This window comes from Lutra lutra, chromosome 7 (genome assembly GCF_902655055.1).
Source record: "Lutra lutra chromosome 7, mLutLut1.2, whole genome shotgun sequence".
Classification (NCBI taxonomy): domain Eukaryota; kingdom Metazoa; phylum Chordata; class Mammalia; order Carnivora; family Mustelidae; genus Lutra; species Lutra lutra.
In genome coordinates, this window is record NC_062284.1 from 135129250 (window position 1) to 135152373 (window position 23124).

The window sequence follows — 23124 nt, forward strand, 5'->3', positions numbered from 1 at the left end:
TGCAAGCTGGAACGGTTCAGGTTATTGTTCTGTATTTAACTAGAGACAAGTGGCTTAAGCTCACTGGTCTATTTCCTTTGCCCTTGGACTATCAATTTTATCCCCATCTGAGGAGCTGGTAACCCAATCCGACCCCATCTCTTTATCACAGGCAGCAGAGATGAAGCACAACCAAATGGCCCCTCCATCAATGTAGGCTAATGGCCCCTTCTCCCAGGGACTCCCAACCCCCCTCCAAGCCCTTCAGCAACAATGGAAAAGCCCTTCAAACCAGGTAAGAATCATGGTCTAGACAGACCATGATTTTAGCTTGCTCATCAGATTGATCTCATGGCATCCAGTCTTGCCCTGTCTTGTAATTCTAGAATTTGTAGGATTATTGAACCAAATAGAAGGAAGGAACTCTGTCAGTTCTCAATTAGCTGCACCAGTGGAGAGGAACACTGATGTGGTAGATTTTAAAAATTTGGTTCCATTTGGCTTTGGAATGCATTATGATTTTTTCAGTAGATTAACTTTTCTAATTATATTTTACACAGCCTGATATTAACAGGCATTTGTATTCTCTGAGCACAGAACATCTAACTCAGATTTGGGTGAGGCAGTAGAGGCAGTCCAAAAATGTGCTGGTCTCAGGGAATGACAGTGTTGTTACGGAAAATCCACACATGGATAATGAAGAGGGAACTAATTAGAAAGTGCTCTGCAAATATTAAACTATAAGTAGAGAAGCCAAATTAGGAATTCTCGAAGGACATATGAACGGAGTTTAAAAAGGTTATTAACATTCTAAGAGGCACAGAAACTTTGAAGAATCATTTAGTGTTAATGGAGCCCTGTGAGAAAGTTGGTTGCAAGGAGGGTCCATGAGCTACTGGGTGGTCTTTCAAATCCGAAAACCTCAAGCAATAATACCAAAGCATTTTAAAAGAGCGTTTAAAATGAATTTTATTGTTTGAATGTTACAAGTAGTCTTTAAAGGCTTCAAACAAGATTCTGTTGCAAAACTCTAATAAATAGCTTGCCCCAAGTCCCCAAACAAATGAAAGACAAAATAAAAACTGAACTCAGAAGGATAAGCAAGACTTCAGAATGCTTGGAGGTCAGCGATCTTTCTCATTTACAAAGAGATAACAGGCAATGTAACGATCTCCGTCATACAAGTCAGAGAGAGAAAGAGACAGACAATTGAGATCTTTACAGAGCACTCCGAAATCTTCCTATTTCCAGGATGGAAATGTCACCGCCCCCCCCCCCAAATAAGAATAATAATTCCCTGGAAAAATCACAATCATGAATGAAACTGTAAAATTCTGGAGGAGGGGGCAGGGGGAGGAGAGAGAAAATCCATCCTGTGTCTTTCAGGGATGGAGGAAGGAGTTGAGATTACTTGGGGCAGGGAGCTTCCGAGCAGATGACATCGCAGAGCGTTCCCTACATCAGAGTTGCCACTGAAGGGACACAGGTGGCAGCTTCATGACATTTTTATGAAGGCAAGAAACAAGGCCCCCAGGACTCCCTGGGTCCCTCAACACTGGTGGGCCTGGTGTGTCCGTCTGCAGGCCTGCGGGCCTTGGGACGACGGCCAGAGGCCCAGGGCAGCTGCATCACTAGACAGGAAAAATAGCACATCAGTCATTTCTGCAGCAGAATCCTCTGGCTGGCCACAAAAGGATTCAGAAAATGCCGTGCTGGAATTGCACACTGGGACATGCAGGTTTCCAGAGCCCATTCTATGATCACAGTCGTTGCTCCTAACAAGCGAGTATTAAAACAATTTAACATTCACTTTTCCCTAGACTGGTCAAATCTTGCTTTGGAGAGAATTAATTAATATGGTAATTTTTGAGTAAGCTAAAAATACAGTTTTGCCACATTTTCATCTTCACACATCTCAAACAAAAGCTATACTTTTGACCAAAATGCATACAAGTGAGATTTTAGTCTGGAGGAATTCTGAAAGCCAGTAATGTTTGGAGCCGGGAAGCTGTAGAGGCTGATTCCAGTGGAACCAGACAGAAAGGGTTCTAGCTCTGAGCAGCGCACACGGGGGACCATCTCCAGGGGAGAGGAACTGATGGGTGGAGTGACGTCACAATGCAGGACAGGAAAGGGGTGTCGCCCGAGGCACTGGCTCTGTCTCCCGCATGGACTTTCGGGTAACCCTGAGCCTGCTGTCCTCCGGAAGGTAGGGACAAAGGGCACTAGCTCATGCACAGGTCATTCAAGGGAGGGAGGCATCTTCTCCAAGCACCTCCCTCCCCAGGCATTTTAGGACAAAGGTAAGGAAATCCCCCTCCCCCAAGAAACCATGTGCAAAAACTTTATTTTCCTAGGAGCAATGACGTGGGTCAGGATAACGAGGGAAAGCTTGGGTTACCTGAAATCAGTAAGAGCTCATGGAAATAGAGGCAGATGGGCCCCAGGCGGCCTAGGCCCACTTGTTTTTTAAAATACGTAACAGATAAAGATATTGTGCAAAAAAATAAAGACATTCACATTTTAGCAGTTAAACTTTTATTTTACTTTTTAAAATTTTTATTTACTTTTTTGTTTTTCTTTTCTACAAAAGGCAGATGATGATTGTTGATCTGCAGTTGTGTCGCGCGCTCCCCGCAAGGGGCCAGAGCAGGAAGCTAGGGCGGGCTGGCTGAGAAGGCTCTCGGCGGCGGCGTGGCCGCAGGAGCGCCAAACCGCACCGGAGAGCCCCCTCCTCCCGGGCCCCCTCCCCCAGCCAGGGCCGGCCCCCAGCAGCCTGCCCTAGCTCATGTCTATGGTGTTGAAGACCCATTCCGTGAACTTCTTCAGCTTGTCCGAGGCGTTCTGGGACTCCTCCTGCAGCCTCAGGTTGTCCTCCCGGAGGTGCTGGACTTCTGCCTGCAGGTGGGCTTTGTCTTCCTTCTCCTGGGAGGCAGGGCAGAGGAGGGGAGGGCTGGGACCCAGCAGCTGGAGGGGTGGCTGGGGACCCGCATGTCCCCTTCACCCACTTCTGTTCTTCATCCTAACACTGTATCCCCGGCCTGGCCCTGGGGATCCCGATACTCAAAGCCAGGGATCAGGTCCCCCGGGGGGCTCACTACGGTTTATTTTGGAACGTGAAGACATTACCGTGTACCTTAATGTCTTCAGCGAGGGCGTTCTTAAATTCTGGACTGTTTGGTTTTAGGCTCTTAATATAGTCAAACTACATTCCATGTTCTTGGTGTGAGAGCCCGACTGGCAGTGAAGATGGGTGGGTCCGGGCTACTGACCCATTAGGCGGGGGGTGGGGAGGCCGAGAGAGGGCTCCCGGGGCTGGTTGGGGTTCAACAACTTTTCTGCACACGTGGCAACGAAGGCCTGCTTGCAGGGGGTGTGCTGGTGGGAACCGAGCGCCAAGAAGCTCGTGGACCGTGGGTCCCGGGAAAGCGGACAATACCCACGTGTTCCTCCACTAGTCGGGATTTGTTCAAGGGCAGCTGGCGCCGACGAGGCGCTCTGCTTCGAGTGTGTGTGTTTACCTTCTTCAGATCTTCCCGGAGCATCTTCAGCATACCTTCCAGCTGGTCCACTTTAGAAGCCAGAGTGGGGGAGGAATCTTTACTGCTGGGGATGAGAAACAAAAGACGGTGTTGGCCGGGTTTGCTGGGTAGTCGTTAATGAGGCTGCTGTCTCTGTAAAATGGCTTTTTAATGTCAAATTTCTCAGTACGGTGACCCAATGTGCATTTTCACTTTAAAAAAAGAAAATGGTCATTTTAACAAAAGGTAACGCAAGGGTGAATGGCAGCTCATCAGTAGCTTCTGCTGTTAAAGATGTCGGTCTTCATGACCAAAGAATACAGGACAGTAAGTGAAAATGGTCTGTTTGGCAGCCGGAGAGGTACTTTCTGGAAGGCACAAATGTCAAGTGGTGCAGTGTTTCCTATTCTCTTTAGTAGCTGAAAGAAAGAGAGAGCCACTCCTCTGGGGGCAGAAGGGCTGAGGTCAGCCCTACCTTGGGGTGACCAGGAGAAGGTAGGTCTCTGTCCCCAGAAAACAGTTTGTGGTTACTCATCCACGTGCAGCTAACTTATCATGTTCCTGTCTCGAAAGCTTGTCTAAATATCTTAAAATATTTTAAAAGATAAGAATGTTTCAAAAGCTCATCCGTCCAACCTTAATGTCTCCTTTGCTATTATGATCTGCAAACTAGGCCCTCCAGTTTCTTTCTCCCAATTAATAGAAGTGCTGGTAATGCCACGCTTATGGAATACTGAAAACCCCCAGGGAGCTAGTGGACGACAAGGCCACCCAACCGGCTGGACAGAAGGCCCTCATCAGCCGTTCTTCGTCCAGCTCCTGGGTACCTGAGGTCAGGTCTGAGTGAGCTCTAGCCGGATCCACCACCTCAGGGTCCACAACCCGCAAGCTAAAGCCTTCCACTAGGAGAACGTGCAGCTGCCTCTCCCCAGAGGCCAAAAGGGAAGACACAGATAGACCGAGGTTTTGGAGTCCTGGGCTCAAAGGCAGTATGTACTGGAGCTGTGTTGCTGTCTTCTGCTGATTCTAGATCTACAAGCCCCAAAGGCCCAATTCACAGCGGCATGAGTGTCTCAAGGCTGTAAATAAGTGAAATGAGAAGAAGCTCCAAACCTCTAAGCAGGGACGCCCCATGAAAACGCGTTGCAGCCTGTCTTGACTTCTGAAGGTTTTCAGAGTGAATTACGTGCCTGCGGAGGCTCTGATTTTTAGAAACACATTCAACTCCATCTGTTCACTGAACAAACGTGCCCGGCACCACCCTCCTCTTCGGGTTCTGCGAAGACTGAAGAACTCACTGCTCGATACTCCTTCCACAGGAAGACGGACTTGTTCACTCAGACTTCTCCTGCTCGGAGGGCCCATCCTAAGGTACACTCTGGGTTCACTGTGCCCTTGATGCTCTATTCTGTTTTTACTTTTTAAAGTTCTCAACAGCCAAAGTAACTGCCATTCTCGGTCCCAAGATGCCTCAGGGATCAGAGCGAATGCAGCACCTGTCCCTTACACTCTGGATAAGCCACCCCGACTCTTCCACTTTCCCTGTGCAGAGCATTTCCTTACACACTTGATCGGCGAAGTCTTCAGGAACAGTCCACGGCTATTTGAACAACCTATGCTAACCTCACTTTCCCTGTTGTCGCCTGTCTCCTAGATACCCGTATTCTTAACCATCCTCAAAAGGTTTTAAAAGGAGTGATTTCAAGCCGCTGACCTCATCCTGCATCAGGGAGCACCCACGACGTGTACCACGGTGGCCCTTCGGAAACGTTCCTACAGAGTCCGAGCACGCAGCTCCCCAACAGCCTCACCACTTGAAATCAGACAGTGGGATCCATCTCGGCACAGTTCAACAAAAGAATCCCTGCTCTTAACTATTGAGGAAACCATCTGGGCCTCAGTTTGCACTTGCCTTTCATGTCCTTTTGAATCTTCCCTCTCCTGGTGACCCAGATCTAACGTTGATCTGAAGCAGCATGGGGGGAGCCACTAAGATGGGGGCACATGGACAAGTACGACCAACTAACAACAGGGGGAGGCACTCCAAAACCAGGCTCAAAGAGGCCAGGCACATGCTTTCCCTCAGCTGAGGTGATCAGTCCTGAGAGCATATGTGTATTAAGGCCTTAGTGAATTATAAATATTCATGATTATGACTAAGTCATCAAGAACAGTTTAATTATGTTTACAGTTTTAGTTACAGAGCATTCTAAGATGTGAAGAGTCTGGCCTTGTGGTGGTGAGCTCCGGTCAGCTAATGCCTGTGGCCTCCACCTCTTCCCCACACCTGCTGTCACGACAGCTGGGGACACACGGTGCAGAGTGCCGACCTTGCTACAGGGTGACTGACCTGCTGTAGGACTTCATCTGGGCCAGAGCCTGCTCCTCGAGCTGGTCACTGTTGGATGCAGCGCTCAAGGGCCGGTGGCCTTCGTCAGTAGCAGCAAAGAAGGAGGCTCTTTGGACTGGAAGGGAGAGGAGAAGACCTTCAGTACTTTGGAGCCACATTCTAGGCCGGGTCTGTCAAAGGTCAACAGCTAGCCTACACGGACGGTCACATCTAATCACCATGTGGGGATACATCAGGAACCTTCTCTCCTGACCCTGAAGGAGAAAACCACTGTTGAGCTATAGCAGAGGAGCGGTAGAAGATCCCTTCTGAGAACACGGGCTGTGAATCCACTTGTAGTCTTCTTACTCATCAAGTAGCATTCTATGACACGTTTCCCTGGAAACAGGCATTGTGCCAGATTTCCAGACCAGGGCTTTTTCCACTCGGTGATGATATAAAATGCACTTCTAGAAGTAGGTTTCCCACAAGATTCCTGGCTACCTTGGTGGGTTTTAGCCAAAGTCCAACCATATGTGTTTTAAAATATACCCAACCTAAAACTTGAGCCAAGAAAACACCATCAAATTTTCAAAACCTCTCATTAAAAACACAAAACTACTACCATCTCCTAGAAGGGAGTGTGACCAATAAATTGAAATTTACAGTCATGTCAGTACTGGGGAACTGCCAGCGGCCAGCACGGGGCTGCCTGTGGCCTACTTCACTGTCACCTCATCAAGTTCTGAAAATTACAGCTTGATGGACTAGCTACTTTCAATTCTTCAAACATAAGTCACCACCCACCCCCCGCAAACAACAAAACAAAAAACCCCCAACCCTAAACCACTCATCTGTTGTCTTTGTTTTCTAAAGAACATTTTAGCACCAAAGAATCTGGAATGATGACCACAGAGTGAAGTCAGTCAATTCAAAAAGGGCATCTGCCAACCTCACGTCCACATACACAGACAGCATGACACTCCGTTCCTTCCATGCTGGCACGCCAGCGCCCGTGGGAGGGCCTGTGTCCGAGAAGCGCACAGACAACGGGTTGGCACAGGACAGCATGGACCGAGAATGTGCTGCCAGAGTCCGGAGAGGTGAATGGGAAACGCAAAGGGCATACCCAACATCTTTCAAGACTGGGGCAGGGCCAAGTGGGACAAGCATCCCTATCAGATCCAATGGTGCACTTCGCAATGACGTCCTCACCACGTGGTCAAAGACTCTCTCTGGATAGGTGTTCTTTTCAGCCAAGTGACAGCTGGGATTCCCCCACTCCCTGCCCTTCCCACGTGTGGGGAGGGGAGACAGCCATGCTACAAAATCCTACGTAGATGAAATGTCAGGCTGCATCAGATTAAATCATACAGCGTGTGTCCCAGCTGGAAGTGTGCGCCCCCGTGCGGTCAGTGTGTGCAAAACAGCAGAGTGGATGGACTGACCAGAGCCTCAAACCCCCCAAAACTCGGCATGGCCTTGCAGCCCTGCGCGTCCTGCCTGGATGGTCCGCGGACTCACCCTCGTAGGCCTTGGCCGCATCCACCAGGTTGGACCAATCTAAATCCGCAGCCGCGTCGGGCAGGGGCATCAGGCCAGGGTCGGGCATGGGAGGCCTTCGGGTCTCCTGGACGTCCGTGAGGGAGCTGTCTGAGGCCGAGAACTCTCCTGTGGCAGAGAAGAGAGATGAGATCCTTCTCATGCCTGCTGGAGAACCGCTCGAGATCTTACCCAGGCAGTGTGACCTAGAACCCGTTTCTCGTCCTGCAGATCGTCAGGGGCTCTTCTAAAGCAGCTGTGAACTAGGAACTAGCTTCTTCCAGTCTTAACTCCTTGCCTAATCGTCTCTCACTGTCTCAGCTCTAGTAGTGTGAGGCCCAGAAAAGTTAGTTTTGCCCTGAGACAGCATGTCTGCTTCCGTAGGAGCTGTCTATGGGGAGGGGGGAGACCCCTCCTCCTTTCTGTTGTTTTTTTCCCCAGAGTCAAGGATTCAGACTAGGACAACGAGGCCTGTTTCAAAAGCCAGACCGGAGAAGCTTGTTGATCCCTGTTCTGGGGCAGAATACTGGACTCGGCCCTGGGACCTGACCACCTGCCTGAGGACTCCCTGTCCCCGGGGACTGGCCTGTTGGTTTCCACAGCTGATGTGTCTGCAGGCTGAGGTGGGGAGCAAATCCGATTGCACGAGAGTGCTCCACTACCTGAACGGAGTTACTCTAGGCAGGTGATTTTAGGATTGGTGGCATGCTCTCCTTCCCAAGGACAGAAGCGGCAACTCTTGGGATTGGTTCTGGATCACAGCAGTCCAGTAGCCTGAGCTGCTTTAAGGTAACAATTTTAAAAACACAAACATGAAGTCATCATGACGACGAGCCTTTGCTGGGCCTTTGCTTGGCCCGGGGCATAGAAGAGTGGGTGCAGGGAGCCCCCCGCCATCCAAGCGCAGGCTGCTACGCTCAGGTTCACGGAGGCAGATAACAGGTGCGAGGGCTGCTGGGCTCACGGCACACAGATGCTCTCAGCGGGGCAGAGGCTGGGGCAGGAGCAAGGGCAGAGTGTGCGACTCCTGGAGAAGGGACACTGGGACTGTAAGTAAAAATCCATGCTACCGCAAGCTCAAATCTCAGTTAAAATTACTGAGTAATTTTAAAATTACTCCAGAAACACCTGTTTACAAGGAGTTAAAAAGTTTCCCCAAGGATGATAGCCTGGTAAACCAAAGTATATTTAGTGCTTGTTTTCCCTTTCAAGTGACAAAGAACCGCTCTGAAGCGCAGCTGCTAGTTATTAATGTGCTTAAGTTAGCAAAATGATGAGTAAATGGAAATCAACAAATACCGCCAGATATTAAATGCTCTGATCCCACCAAGGGTAAGTAGGTGGAACAGACAATTCTGCGTGTCACTCACAACCCTTCTCCCCTTTTATCTCTGGCACCCACATTTCCATATGTACAAAAGAAGTCGCTCCTCCCCATTGCCCAGTGACAGTCGCTGAAAAGGCCAGGGCTGAGGCATCGGCCCAACAAGGGCTGCTCCATCTAGGAGATGGGGTCACCGTACTGCCTGACTTTCAGGAAAGCAAGAAGCTCACAGAGGGCAGCCCGTTCCCTGCCTTCCGCAGCTGGATAGTGTCTGCATGTGCGATTTCCAGGTTGCTCTCTTAGAACGAAAACCTCTAGAAGACCGGGTCTGCTCGGACGGGACACATGCAGACATGCCTTCACAAAGGGTTTATTGCTGCAGGAGCAATGGAACTCAGGGGAGAGTAGCCCCCATGTGGAGACACAAGGGGGAGAAAAGGTTAGGGCCTATTTGGTCACTACCAGGAAGTTTTTTCCAGAGTCTGGATGATAAAAAGCGGGTCATTTCATGTGTCAACTCTGGAGGGTGATCTCGTGAAGAAAAGAGAAGCCGGATTCCAGCTGTCATCAGATGGGGGAGAGGGAGCAGGGGGAAGCTGGCATGCTCCCCAAGGGATGCCCACCATCGGGGAGAAGGGGAGCAGTGAGCAGGACAGAGGTGGTAGAGGGACACGCACAAGTGTGGGTTGAGAGCTCATGTGGGATGTGGGGAGAAAGCAAATGAGGCAAGCAGAGTCAAAGAAAATATTGCTCCAGAGAAGCAGCAGAAAGGAAAAGTAACATGGGTCTGAATGGAAGCAGAAACACCCGGAAGGAGAAAGGCATGGGAGACCCAGTACAGCATATCTAATGAACAAGCAGGACCCCAGGTTTCATAGCCGGTGTCTGCTGAGCTAGGTCACGGTGGGGGAGGGTGGGTGCAGAACTTCGGAATGGAGGTGGACAGAGGAGAAAGAAAAAGAACAAATGTAAACCACAGTCTCAGAATATGGTCTTTCATAAAAGAAAGCAGTCACAGAGAAGGCGTTTATGAACCAAAGGCAAGAATATGGAGGTACCTGGCATCAGTACGTCTTTCCCTAGACAAATACTTGGTTGTTCACTGAATGAATGAATGAGTCAACCAACCACAGGCAACACCCTCCGAGTCTAGCGAAGATGGAGCAATGGCAAGTCTGGGTTCTTACGGTGGCTGGAGGGGTCCAATGGATATACAAGTCTTCAAAAACTAATTTAATTTTAGCCAAATGTGCCCAATCGCAATAGCAGATGGGATGTTTGGTAAGAATATAATCTCCAAACTACAGCTTTGTATTAAATTTCAGCAGGTCTTGGGGAAGGTCTGGAAATCTGTTTTTAGCAAGCACGCTTGGGGAGGGTGGGTACGTGCACCTGGTGTCCTAGTACTTATTAGGGCTGCCACCCAGGGATGCCCCTTGGTTGCCTGGCTCTGGGGGCCACGGGGGACCTGCAGTCCTGGGTCTCACGGGACTTGAACAACTGAAGGGACAGTTCTTGGTGGGCTACCACCTGTAGGGCACTGCACACGACGCAGACGGAGACAAGCCCCAGTCTCTCTGCTTATTCCATAGCTTTGGCCTTGGGCGTCAGGTGTGGCACATGGCGGTGTTCCGGGGGCACAGAGGCCAGCCAGGGCATGCTATTCTTGTGCCTGCCCTCTGCCTTCCTCGGGCTCACTGTTATCTCTCAGAAAGGAACTTACACACTCACTTAGTACCCCAGTTTTTAGGACTGCCACCTGGGAGACACTCTGAAACCACCAGGCTCTGATGGCTAGTGGGGCTTATGGTTATGGTCCAATAAGACTGTATTTTCATACTTTAAGAGCTGCTGCCAGAGGGTCTGGCTTTTAATCACCTACAAATCTAGGAGCTGACTGAGATCTTCCCCTTTAGGACACTGGTCTTGGCAGACCCCCAACTACTGGGGTCTATTAAAAATGAAACAGGCTGTTTGGACCATCACAAAGGTTTGAGAGACCAGGAAGAGCTAGGTCTGGGTTGAAGGATGAGGTGCATCTCCCAAACAAGGCTACTCCTTCAAGACTGGGAGAGGTGGCTGTCTTATCCAACACAGAGACCGACAAAAGGAGCCCAGCAAAATGAGGAGGCAGAGAAGTAGGTAATGAACAAAACAAGATAAAACCATAGAAAAAATCCTTAATGAAAGGAAGATAAGTAATCTGCTTGAAGAGTTCAAGGAAGGTAGTGGACATAAAGATGCTCACTGAACTCGGGAGAAGAGTGAACACAGAGCTTCGACAAAAAGAAAACATAAGGAAATAGCAAGTAGAAGTCACAGAGCCAAAGAATACAATAACTGAACTAAAAAATATACTAGAGGGGTTCAACAGCAGATTAGATGAAGCAGAAGAAAGGATTGGTGAATTCAAACACAAGGCAATGAAGCTCATCCAATCAGAGCAGAAAAAAGAAAAAAAGAATGAAAAGGAGTGAAAACAGCTCGAGAGACCTATAAGACAATATTAAGCGGACCAACATTTGCATTATAGGGGTCCCAGAAGAGGAGAGAGAAAACTTCCCTAACCTATGGATCCAGGAAGACCAGAGTTCCAGACAAGATGAATATAAAAAGACTCACACCAAGACCCATTATAATTAAAGTCTCCAAAGTTAGACAAGAACATCTTAAACACAGCAAGAGAAAAACAAGTTGGTAGGTACAAGTGAACCCCCATAAGACTTTTCAACAGGAACTTTCCAGTGGCTGGAAGGGAGTGGCTGAAAGGAAAAAAAAAAAAAAAAACTGCCAACCAAGAATCCTCTACCCAACAAGGTTGTCCTCCAGAATTGAAGGTGAGATAAAGTTTTCCAGACAAAGCTGAAGGAGGGGGTGCCTGGGTGGCTCAGTTAGCTAAGCATCCAATTCTTGATTTTAGCTCAGGTCATGATCTCAGAGTCCTGGGTTTGAGCCCTGCGTTGGACTCCCCACTCAGCAGGGAGTCTGCTTGTCACCTCTCTCTGCCTCTCCCCCTGCTTGTGCTCTTTCTTACTCTAAAATAAATGAATCTTTTTTTTTTAAGATTTTATTTATTTATTTGACAGAGACCACAAGTAGGCAGAGAGGCAGGCAGAGAGAGAGGGAGGAGGAAGCTGGCTCCCTGCTGAGCAGAGAGCTGGATGCGGGGCTTGATCCCAGGACCCCGGGATCATGACCTGAGCCGAAGGCAGAGGCTTTAGCCCACTGAGCCACCCAGGGGCCCCATAAAATAAATGAACCTTTAAGAAAAAAAAAAAAATCTAAGAGTCCAACACAACTAGAATGGCTTTATTGGAAATGTCAAAGGGATGTCTTTAAGCTGAAAAGAAGGTGTGCTAATTAGTAAAAAGAAAACATAAAAATATCAATCTTACTGGAAAAGGTAAGCATATAGTGCAGGCAGTAGTAAATTAATTTAAAGGCTAGTAAGAAAGAAGACAAATATAATAAAAATAATTATTTTACAGTTGGCCCCTGAGCAACACAGATTTGAACTGCATGGGTCCACTTCTGTGTGGATTTTTTTCTATAAATATTTCAGAAAAATTTTTGAAGATCTGCAACAATTTCAAAAGCTTGCAGACAAACTACATAGCTTAGAAATATATATATAAAAAGGATATCTTGAGTGCCAAATACATATATAAATCTATTATAAAAAGTTAAAACTTTCCAAAACTCACACATACTGTACAGGGCACCACTCACAGTTGAGAGAAATGTGTACAACAATGCAGTATTACATCATAATTGCACAAAATTCACTATGGTACATACTGTGTACATATGGTACATAATTCTGGAGCCGCCTCCTGTTGCTACTGCAGTGAGGCCTGGTGTTCAGAGCAGCCACTTAAAATGCATGTGAGGCTGATCATCTCTGCATGAGCAGTTCCTCTCTCCAGTGAACTGGGTATCACAGCAAAAACTGGTCTCCATTCTCACGTACTTTTCGTTGTGTTTAGTGCAACACCATAAACCCTGCATAATGCCAGGGGACCCATCCGAAGTGCTACTAGCGATGCTGGAGGTATTCCCAAAAAGCAGAAAAGACATGAAATAACACAAAAAAGTTGAACTGCTTGATGTGTATCCCAGATTGAGGTCTGCAGCTGTGGTTGCCTGCCATTTCAAGGTAAATGAATCTAGCATAAGGAACATTGTGAAAAAAAGAAGAGGAAATTCATGAAGCTGTCACCAGAGCAGTGCCACAAGGCACAAAATCCTGGTACTTTTTGTCAAATACCCTTTTATCTCCTATTGAAAATGCAGCTTTCAGGGGGTGTAGGACGGCTAGTAAGAAAGGCATTCCTGCAGACTCGAACATGACTCAAGAAAAAGCAAAGTCATTATATGACGACTCAAAGGGAACGGAAGGTGAAAGATCGAAAGCTACAGAATTTAATGCCAACAAAGAATGGTTTGATAATTTTAGAAATTTTAGAAAAACAAACTTTAGAAAGTTTGGTTTTAAAAATGTCAAGATAACAGGAGAAGCAGCTTCTGCCAACCAAGAGGCAGCAGACGAATTCCCAGACACCATTAAGAAAATCACTGAGGAGAAAGGATATCTGCCTGAACAGGTTTTTAATGCAGACAAAAGGTGCCCTGTTCTAGAATAAAATGTCACAAAAGGCATTTATTATTTAATCCATATGAAGAGACGTGAGCAGCAGGATTTAAGGCAGAAAGGGACAGACTACTGTTCTGTGCAAATGCAGTTTAGTTTAGGATCAGAGCTGCCCTTTTCTATAAACCTACCAACCCCCGAGTCTTGAAACAATACCAGCTGTCAGACTTTTTGGTTGTACAAGAAGGCCTGGACAGTGAAGACCCTTTTTCCAGATTGGTTCCATTGCTGCTTTGTCCCTGAAGTCAGGAAGTACCTTGCCAGCAAGAGATTGCCTTCTAATGTACTTTAGATATTTGGACAATGCCCTCGCCACCTAGAACCCCATGAGTTGGTGTTGAAGTGGTCTACTTGCCCCCAAACACGACATCTCCAATGCAGCTCCCAGATCAAGGGGTCATCAGAACCTTTAAGGATGATTACACACAATATTCTTCTTCTTCTTCTTTTTAAAAAGATTTTGTCAGAGAGCAGTGCACAAGCAGGGGGAGCAGCCGGCAGAAGCAGACTCCCCACTGGGCAAGGAGCCTGATCCAGGATTTGATCCCAGGAATCTGGGATCATGACCTGAGCTGAAGGCAGATGCTTAACTGACTGAGCCACCTAGGCCTCTCTACACACAGCAGTCTGTGAAAAGGACTGTCAACACTATGGAAGGGAATTGTGATAGAACATCATGAAATTCTGGAAGGACTGTACCATCAAAGACGCCACCATGATTATGAAAAAGCTGTGAAAACCATCAAGCCTGAAATAATGGGATTCCTGCTGGAGACAACTGTCCAGATGTTGTGCATAACTTCATAGGATTTACAATAGAACCAATCAAGAAAATCATGAAAGAGGCTGTGGATTTGGCAAAAAGAGTAGGGAGGTGAAGGGTTTTAAGATGCAGATCCTGCAGAAGTCCAAGAGGTAAAAGACAACACACCAGAGGAATTAACAGAAGGCGACTGGATGGAGATGAGTGTTTCCAAACTAGTGCCAGATGAGGAGGAACAAGACAGAGAAGTGGTGCCAGAAAACAAATGGACACTGGACAATCTGGCAGAAGAGTTCTGATTCTCCAAGACTGCTTTTGACTCCTTTTATGACATGAACCATTATAGGATGTGGGTTCTGAACTAATGCTCACAGTGGAAGGATTGGTACTGTATAGAAACATATTTAGAGAGATGAAAAAGCAAAACAGTCAGAAATTACAATGTTTTTCCAAAGAATTACACTGAGTGTGTTGCCTCTCCCACCTCTCCTTCCAACTCGGCCATCCCTCAGACAGCATGGCCAACCCCTCATCCTCCCTCTCCTCAGCCTACTCAACATGAAGACAGGGGTGAAGACCATTATGATGACCCACTTCCACTTAATGAATAATAACTAATCATCAGGCCATATAGTTAATAAACTGATCTGTTGTATATGTAAACATCTTGTGTAAAAATCTAACCATACAGCAGTAATTGTACAAGATGCCTTTCTGCCAACATCACCATCGCCAAAATATTCATCATGTAGAACACTGAGTGTAAGTCTTGTATGGAAGTGGATACCCTGTCCTTACACAGGCACATGTGACTGATGTTTAATATACAATTAATAATGCCTTAGTTTTCCTACTGTTTTAAAATTTTGCTTTCAAGGAATTACATTACTATAGATTATGTCTCTCGCTCTTGTATCAGCCTATCATCATAGGTAAGTGGTTTTTAAAAAATGTAACAATGTTTCTAGAACTGTACTATGAATAGGACTGTACTTTATGCCATAAAAATTTTATAGGGCTTCATTCATTAGTGTACAGACAAGGCCACTGTGAAGAAGTGTATCAGTTCCGCTAGGCTACCATAGAGCAATCATACTGTTCTTGTTTCATTATCTGTGCATGAACTGTTATACTTATAAATAAGTATGCATTCCTTTTCACTTTTGACATCTAGTGTTAGCAATACATATAACATCTACAGTGTTTTGAATCCTATAAGACAAAAATTGTATAGGTACTGACAGATGGTTAATCATGTAAACAGACAAGGTAAATTTATGATATTGGTAAATGCAGTACAGTACTATAAATTTATCTTCTCTTATGATTTTTAATATTTTCTTTTCTCTAGTTTATTGTAAGATTCTAGTATATTAGACCTATACCATACAAAATATTTGAAATGACTGTTTATGTTAATGGTAAGGCTTCCAGTCAACACTAGGCTACAGCAGTTAATGTTTCTGGGAAGTCAACAGTTATACATGGATTTTTGAGTACATAGATGGTTGATATCCCATACTCCTTTGTTGCTCAAAGGACAACTGTAATTAGTTAAGGGATACACATGATAAAAAGATGTAAATTGTGACATCTAAAACATAAAATGTTCAGGGAGAGTAAAAATGTGGAACTTTAGAATGCATTTAAACTTAAGTTATTATGAACTGAAAATAAATGGTTATAAATCTAAGTTATACAAAAGCCTCATGGTAAACACAAAGCAAAAACCTGTGATAGATACACAGAGGATAAACAGAAAGGAACCTAAGCCTACCACAACAGAAATTTATTAAACTATGAAGGAAGAGAGCAGGAGAGGAAAAGAACACAGAGGAACTTTTAAAAAAACAAAGAGTTTATGCCTATCATTGATTATTTTAAATTTAAATGTACTCTATTCTCCAATTAAAAGACACAGAGTGGCTGAATGAGTAAAGAAAACCCATGACCCATCTATATGCTGCCTTAAGAGAGTCACTTGAGAAGGACATACACAAACTGAAAAAATATATCCCATGCAAACGGGAAACCAAAGAAAGGTGATGTATTAGACGAAAAACACTTTAAAACAAAGACTATAATAAAAGACAAATAAAAAGGTATTACATAATGATAAAGGGAACAATCCAATAAGAGGATATAATGTTTGTAAATATTTATGTACCCAACACTGGAGCACTTGAGTATGTGAAGCAAATATTAACAGACCTGAAGGGAAAAACAGCAATATGGTGATAGTAGGGGACTCTGATAACCCACTTTCATCAATGGACAGATCATGTAGACAGGTCAACCAGGAAACATCCACCTTAAATGACACACTAGACCAGATGGACTTTACAGCTTATACTGAATAGTGCATCCAAAAACAAAAGAATAGACATTCTTTTCAGTCACACATAGAACATTCCCCAGGATGGATCATATGTTAGGTCACAAGTCTTAATAAATTTAAGATGACTGAAATTAAATCATTTTCCCCACTATAATGCTATGGAACTAGAGATCAATTACATGAAGAAAACAGGAAAATTCACAAATGTGTGAAGACTAAATAACTAAATACTACTAAATAACTATGACAAAAGACTAAATAACTACTAATTGCTACTGAACAAGCAATGGGTCAAAGAAGACATGACAAGAGAAATCAAGAAACACTTTCAGAAGAATGAAAAAGAAAATACAACATACCAAAGCTTATGGGATGCAGGAAAAGCAGTTCCAAGAGGGAAGTTCATAGTGACAATGCCTACATATCAAGAAACATCTCAAATAACCTAACTTTATACCTGAAGGACCTAGGAAAAGAACAACAAATAAAGCCCAAAGTTAGTAAAAGGAAGGAAATAACAGATCAGAGTGGAAATAAATAAAACTCATAAAATAGAGATCAATGAAACTAAGAAGTGGTTCTTTGAAAAGGTCAACAAAATTGACAAAGCTTTAGCTAGATTCACCAAGAAAGAAAAAGACTCAAAATCAGAAATGAAAGAGCAGACACTATAACTGATACCAAAGAAATAGAGAGGATCTTAAGAGACTACTATGAAGAATTTTACGCCAACAAAGTGTGCAGAAGAAATGCATAAACCCCATAAACATACAATTTGCCAAGACTGAATCATTATGAGACTGACGTGCCACCTGCTGTGCTAAGTCACTAAGACTGAATCATGAAGGAACTGAAAATCTGAACAGACTGATTACTAGTAAGGAGATAGTTGGAAGGTCTGTTGAGTACTGATTCAAACAAAAACCCAGAAACAGAGGACTTTACTGGCGAATTCTACTGAACATTCAAAGAAGAATTAACCCTTTTAAAACTCTTCCCCCAAAAAAGAAGCAGTGAAAGGAACACTGCCAAACTCATTTTATGAGGCTAGCATTACCCACCCAGATACCAAAACTAGACAGGGACGCCACAGGAAAAAAAAAAAATCACAGGCCAATACCCTTGATGAACATAGATGCAAAATCCTCAACAAAATATTAGTAGATTGAATTTACAATATATTAAGAGTACCTCCTTATACTATGATCAAATGGAACTTGTCTCAGGGATGGAAGGATGGTTCAACATCCACAAATCAATGTGATATATATACCACATTGATGAAATGAAGGATAAAAATCATATAATCATCTCTGTAGATGCAGAAAAAGCATTTGACAAAAATCAACATTCATTTATGATTTTAAAAAATCACAAAAAGTAGGTATAGAGGGGATGTACTTTAACATAATAAAGGCCATGGCTGACATACTCCGTGATGAAAGCTGAAAGCCTTCCCTCTAAGGCCAGGAACAAGACAAGGATGCACACTCTTACCACATATATTCAACAAAATATCAGAAGTCCTAGTCGGGGCATTAGACAAGAAATAAAAGGCATCCAAATATGATGTAAAACTCACTATTTGCATGTGGTATGATATTAGACAACCCTAAAGACTCTACCAGAAACTCTAAGAATTAACAAAGGAGTTCAGTAAAGTTGTAGGATTCCAAATCAATTCACATAAGTCTGCTGCATTTCTATACACTAATAACAAAATATCAGAGAAATTAACAATCCCACTCACAACTGTAAACAAAAGGAATAAAATAGGAATAACTTTAACCAAGGAGATAAAAGACCTGCATACTGTAAACTTACATTAGATACTGATAAAAGAAAACTGAAGAAACAAATAAGTGGAAAGATACTCCATGCTCAGAATATAATTAAAATGTCCATGCTACTACCCAAAGTAATCTACAGATTCAGGGCAATCCCTACCAAAATTTTAACGCCATTCTTCTCAGAAGAACAAGCAATCCTAAATTTATGTAATTACAAAAGACTCTGAATAGCCAAAGCTATCTTGGAAAAAAACAAAGCTGGAGGTATTCACGTTCCTGATTTCAAACTATATTACAAAGCTATGGTAATCAAAACAGTATGGTATTAACATCAAAACACACACATCAATGGAACAGAAGCCCAGAAATAAACATATGCATATGTGGTCAATTAATTTATGACAAAGGAGCCAAGAATATACAATTGGGAAAGGATGATCTTTAATAAACAGTGTGGGGAAAATGGGATAGCCACATGCAAAAGAATGAAACCAGAGCACTATCTTACACCAAACCACAAAAGTTAACTCATTATGGATAAATGACTTAACTGTAAGACCTAAAGCCAGACTTCCAGAAGAAAACACAGGCAGTAAGCTCCCTGACATCAGTTTTGATGATGATGACTTTTTGGATTTGACACCAAAAGCAAAGGTTTGTTACCTTTGTTAGGTAAAAATAAATAGACCACATGCACACTCAAAAATTTCTGCACAGCAAAGAAAACCATTAACAAAATGAAAAGGCAACCTATGGACTGGGAGAAAATATTTGCAAATCAGATCTGATAAGGGGGTAATATTCATAATGTATAAAGAATTCCTATAACTCAATAGCCAAAAAACAAACCGATTAGAAAATAGGAGACTCTGAATAGATATCTTTATGAAGACAAAATAGAGATGCCCAACAGTTAAGTGAACAGATGCTCAACATCATTAATGATAAGGGAAATGCAAATCCAAAACCACAACAAGATACCACTTCACACTTGTTTTTTTTTTTTTTAATTTCTTTTCAGTGTAACAGAACTCATTGTTTTTGTACCACACCCAGTGCTCCATGCAATCCGTGCCCTCCCTAATACCCACCACCTTGTTCCCCCAACCTCCCACCCCCCCCCACCGCCCCTTCAAGACCCTCAGGTTGTTTTTCAGAGTCCATAGTCTCTCATGGCTCACCTCCCCTTCCAATTTCCCTCAACTCCCTTCTCCTCTCCATCTCCCCATGTCCTCCATGTTATTTGTTATGCTCCATAAATAAGTGACACCATATGATACTTGACTCTCTCTGCTTGACTTATTTCACTCAGCATAATCTCTTCCAGTCCCGTCCATGTTGCTACAAAGGTTGGGTATTCATCCTTTCTGATGGAGGCATAACACTCCATACCACTTCACACTTGTTAAGGGAAGATACAAGTGTTGGCAAGGGTGTGGAGAAAAAGGAGCCCTTGTGCACTGTTAATGGGAATGTAAAGTGGTGCAGCCACTGTGCAAAACATTACGGAGGTTCTTCAAAAATAGAGCTACCATATGATCCAGAAATTCCACTCTGGGTATTTATGTGAAGAAAATGAAACACTAGCTTGAAAAAAATATATATATAGCCCCAAGTTCACTGCACCATTATTTATAATAGCCAAGATAAGGAGACAACCTAAGTGTCCACGGATGGATGAAACACACACACACAGGAATATTACTTAGCCTTAAAAAATGAAATCATCTCATTTGCAACAACATGGATGGCCCCTGAGGGCACTATGCTGATTGAAATAAATTAGAGAAGGACAAGTCACAGGGACTACTGTGTGGCATTATTATATTATGTGGCGTTTGCTAAGAATGCATCTTAGAAGTTCCCATCACAAGGAAGAAAACACTCTGCAACTATGCAAGGCGATGGATACTAACTAGACTCACCAAGGCGGCCATTTCACAATATAAACAAGCATCGAATCATTGTGTTATACAGCTGAAACTAACATAATGTCATAATTAGTTACACTTCAATTAAAAAAACCCCGAACAGGCATCCCAGATGACTCTGGGGAGGTGGAGCATGCGTACCCCGAGGTCTGGGATTACAGGCGCGGCCGACCGAGGTTGGCAAGCCAGGAATCTGAGCACCCAAAACCACTCACCATGCAGCGACTTCATCCCCAAGGTGTAAGAAGGCCTCCGCAGCGGGAGAGACTTGGGCAGAGAAGGGTACGTGCTGCTGAAGAGGACGTCATTGGGCAGGGCTTGGTCCAGAAGCGATGCCCTGGAGGCAAAGAAGTGTTCCCTCTGGCCGCTGTAGATGCTCTCATCGGACAGCGTGCGGTGCAGGGCCCGTCTTGCCGTGGGTGTGGCAGGAAAAGGCGACTGGGGCGAGGAGAGCGCCTGGAACTGAGAGCGGCGGGCAGACAAGGATTTACATGATGGCCTAAGTCCTCATGACAGGGAGCAGCTCTAGTAGGAGGTGCCTCTTGTAAACAGCAGCTGCTAAGAGTCTACTGAATCAGTTTGACAGAATGTTTTTTAGGATGGATTTCTACCCACTAAAATAGAGAAGCCATCTACATACTGATACAGTTCTATATAAATGGCAGAAGTTCTAGATAGCTGTTCTCTCTTGTCCTTTGCATTTGTCACCAGATTTGACATTTAGTTGAGATCCTTTTGCAAAAAGCAAGCTTCTGAGAATCCCATTACTTGAGAAACATGAGACGCATTAACAGTATTTAAATATCCAGCCTCAGAGCCAGCAGAGTATCTGGTCGGTTAGCAATAAAGTTGTATTTATTCAGTCCTTCCTAGACGAGTGTTCACCTTGACAGGGAGAACGATGCAGAGGACAGGTGAAGATGTGAGTAGGAGGGCTGAGTCACAGCCGGTAGAAGGCCTCTGCGGGACGTTCTGTGACAATGGGAAGGGGCAGAGAGAGGACGACAACTGTGTCTCCACTGAGGATGCCGGGAATAGAGCTGACACTCAGGGTCTAACATGCTTCTGTTCATCAAACCAAGAGTTAATCAAGTCAAAGCTCCCTAGGAAGTGGTGTGCACAGCTGCCACATAAATATGAACAAATAATTAGTCAAACGCATTGTCAATGAGCCCCAGGTGTAGCCAACGGTGTAAAAATTATGCTCACTTCTAAAAATTCATGATGAGTTAAGTGCAAGGTACATAAACGCTTGCCAAGAAAGCGAAGCTGCTGAGATAAGGGCTCTGTGAGTCTGTAAATGCAGGAGCTGGGTATGGAAATGGTGGTTTTCCTTTTCCCCTCACCGAGAAGAGGGGGCATGACAGAGGTGAAATGGCCTGCTGATTATGATTTAAAAAAATATAGCCAGATCCTCTCTCTCCCATTGGCAAGCTTCTAGGACTGTCACGTACGACTCGTGCCTACCAGGCCAGGCCCCAGATCTCTCCATTCAAACACTGCTCCCAATCTGTTTTAGCGCCTCTGGGTTCAGCAAAGGGATTTCGTTTTCTAGTGAGTATCCCTGCCCTGATGGTTATACGGGAAGGTGGTTTTCCCCTAATTCTAGTTTCAGCCTCTTTGGGAAATATTAACAAACTTCAGGGCAGAGAACTGCCACCTTGAGGAGATCCTTGGAGCGGCATGCTTGCTTAGAAGTTCTAACATCTCGCAGGGAAGGGAGGCAGGGCAGGAGATGGAAGTGGGCAATCTGCCTTGATGCTTCGTGCCCATTAAAAAGTCGTCTTGTCCCAACATGTTGGGGTGGTCCCTCACCCCATCCCTGTTCCCCTCCAGTCTTGAAGGCGCGTGCACACCAACCTGGTTCTGAGAGCGCCCTGGGCCTGCCTCCCGGGGTGCTTGCTGGGCAGTGCCCAGTGCTGCCAGCCCTGGGAAAGAACCACCATGAGTCAACACTGACTCTCAAGGGCTCTGAGAGTGCATCAGGCCAGGGGGCTTTGCAGACTGTCCTGGGGACCCTACCGGTTCCTCACAGCATCACTGCTTGGGGAGCAGAGACATTCAAGTGGGACCCAGGCGGCCATGACACCCACCCCTCCCATCAGAGGAACTCCACTTTCTTACTTCTCCATATTAGACTTCCATGTTTTATTTTATTTAAAAAGGGGGGGGGGTTTCCCAAACTTTAAAACCATCTGGCACCACCAATCTATTTCAAAGCCAAGGAACACGGCCTAGAGGAGGGGCCTCTTGCTCCAGGTCAGCTCCTGTTCCTGCACTCTTCCCAGGCCTCCTGGCTTCATGAGCTGGTCACCAGCACCCGCTGTAAGCAAGCGCCAGCACTCCCCGAGCCCTGGAGCTGCCCGCAGCCGCCACCTCTGGTCTGTGCCTCACAGCTCTGGCTGCAAAGCGGGACCATGGGTTTGCACTGTGTCTGTTCACCTGCTGCTGGGCACAGCCCTCAGGGAAGGTAAAGTGATCCCTCTCTGCCTGCCAGTGAGGTTTCTTAGAAGGTCAGCAGTCTGCCATTTTCCTTGAGACAGGAGCTCCGTGGCAGGTGCTTAGGCCCTGTGGCCACCTACCTCTGAGCCACAGCTCACCACGTCCCACAGCAGATATCACACATTGCTGGCAAATCACCCTGTATTAACCCTCTCATTTGATATTAACGCTCACTCCCAGGTAGCACCTGCTCTCCAAGAAAGCCAGTGTTGTCCGAGTGCGTTCCAAGTCTCATAGCCCGAAGCTGGCCCCTGCCAGGACCCTGACACCTGATGCAGTGGCCTGGGGCCTTGAGCCAGGCCTGGCCTGGAAGACCTCTCAAGGGCATGCTGGCCTTTCTGACACAGCAGAGTCATGGGCATCCCAATGGAGAATTTCAGAAGATACACAGAGATACTTAGCTAAAGTCATCTGAAACCAAACCAAAAAGGAGGATACTGGATAAAGAAGAGCC

The 23124-nt window shown here is 45.2% G+C and overlaps 1 protein-coding gene across 4 annotated transcripts in view; it reads right to left on the bottom strand.

Annotated features, from left to right (window-relative positions):
* Positions 1-2494: 2494 nt before the first annotated feature.
* The window catches only part of SIPA1L1 (signal induced proliferation associated 1 like 1), a 134526-nt gene continuing 113896 nt past the window's right edge, over positions 2495-23124 (bottom strand). For 2 of the 4 annotated variants that reach the window (XM_047736590.1, XM_047736592.1), the window contains 5 exons: positions 20384-20630; positions 7354-7500; positions 5851-5965; positions 3501-3585; positions 2495-2904 (listed from right to left, as the gene is read on the bottom strand). In XM_047736590.1, coding sequence (XP_047592546.1) covers positions 2761-2904; positions 3501-3585; positions 5851-5965; positions 7354-7500; positions 20384-20630 — 738 coding nt within the window. In that variant the 3' untranslated portion in view covers positions 2495-2760. The remainder of the gene's footprint in view (positions 2905-3500; positions 3586-5850; positions 5966-7353; positions 7501-20383; positions 20631-23124) is intronic. The other 2 variants (XM_047736591.1, XM_047736593.1) reach the window with 1 other exon arrangement.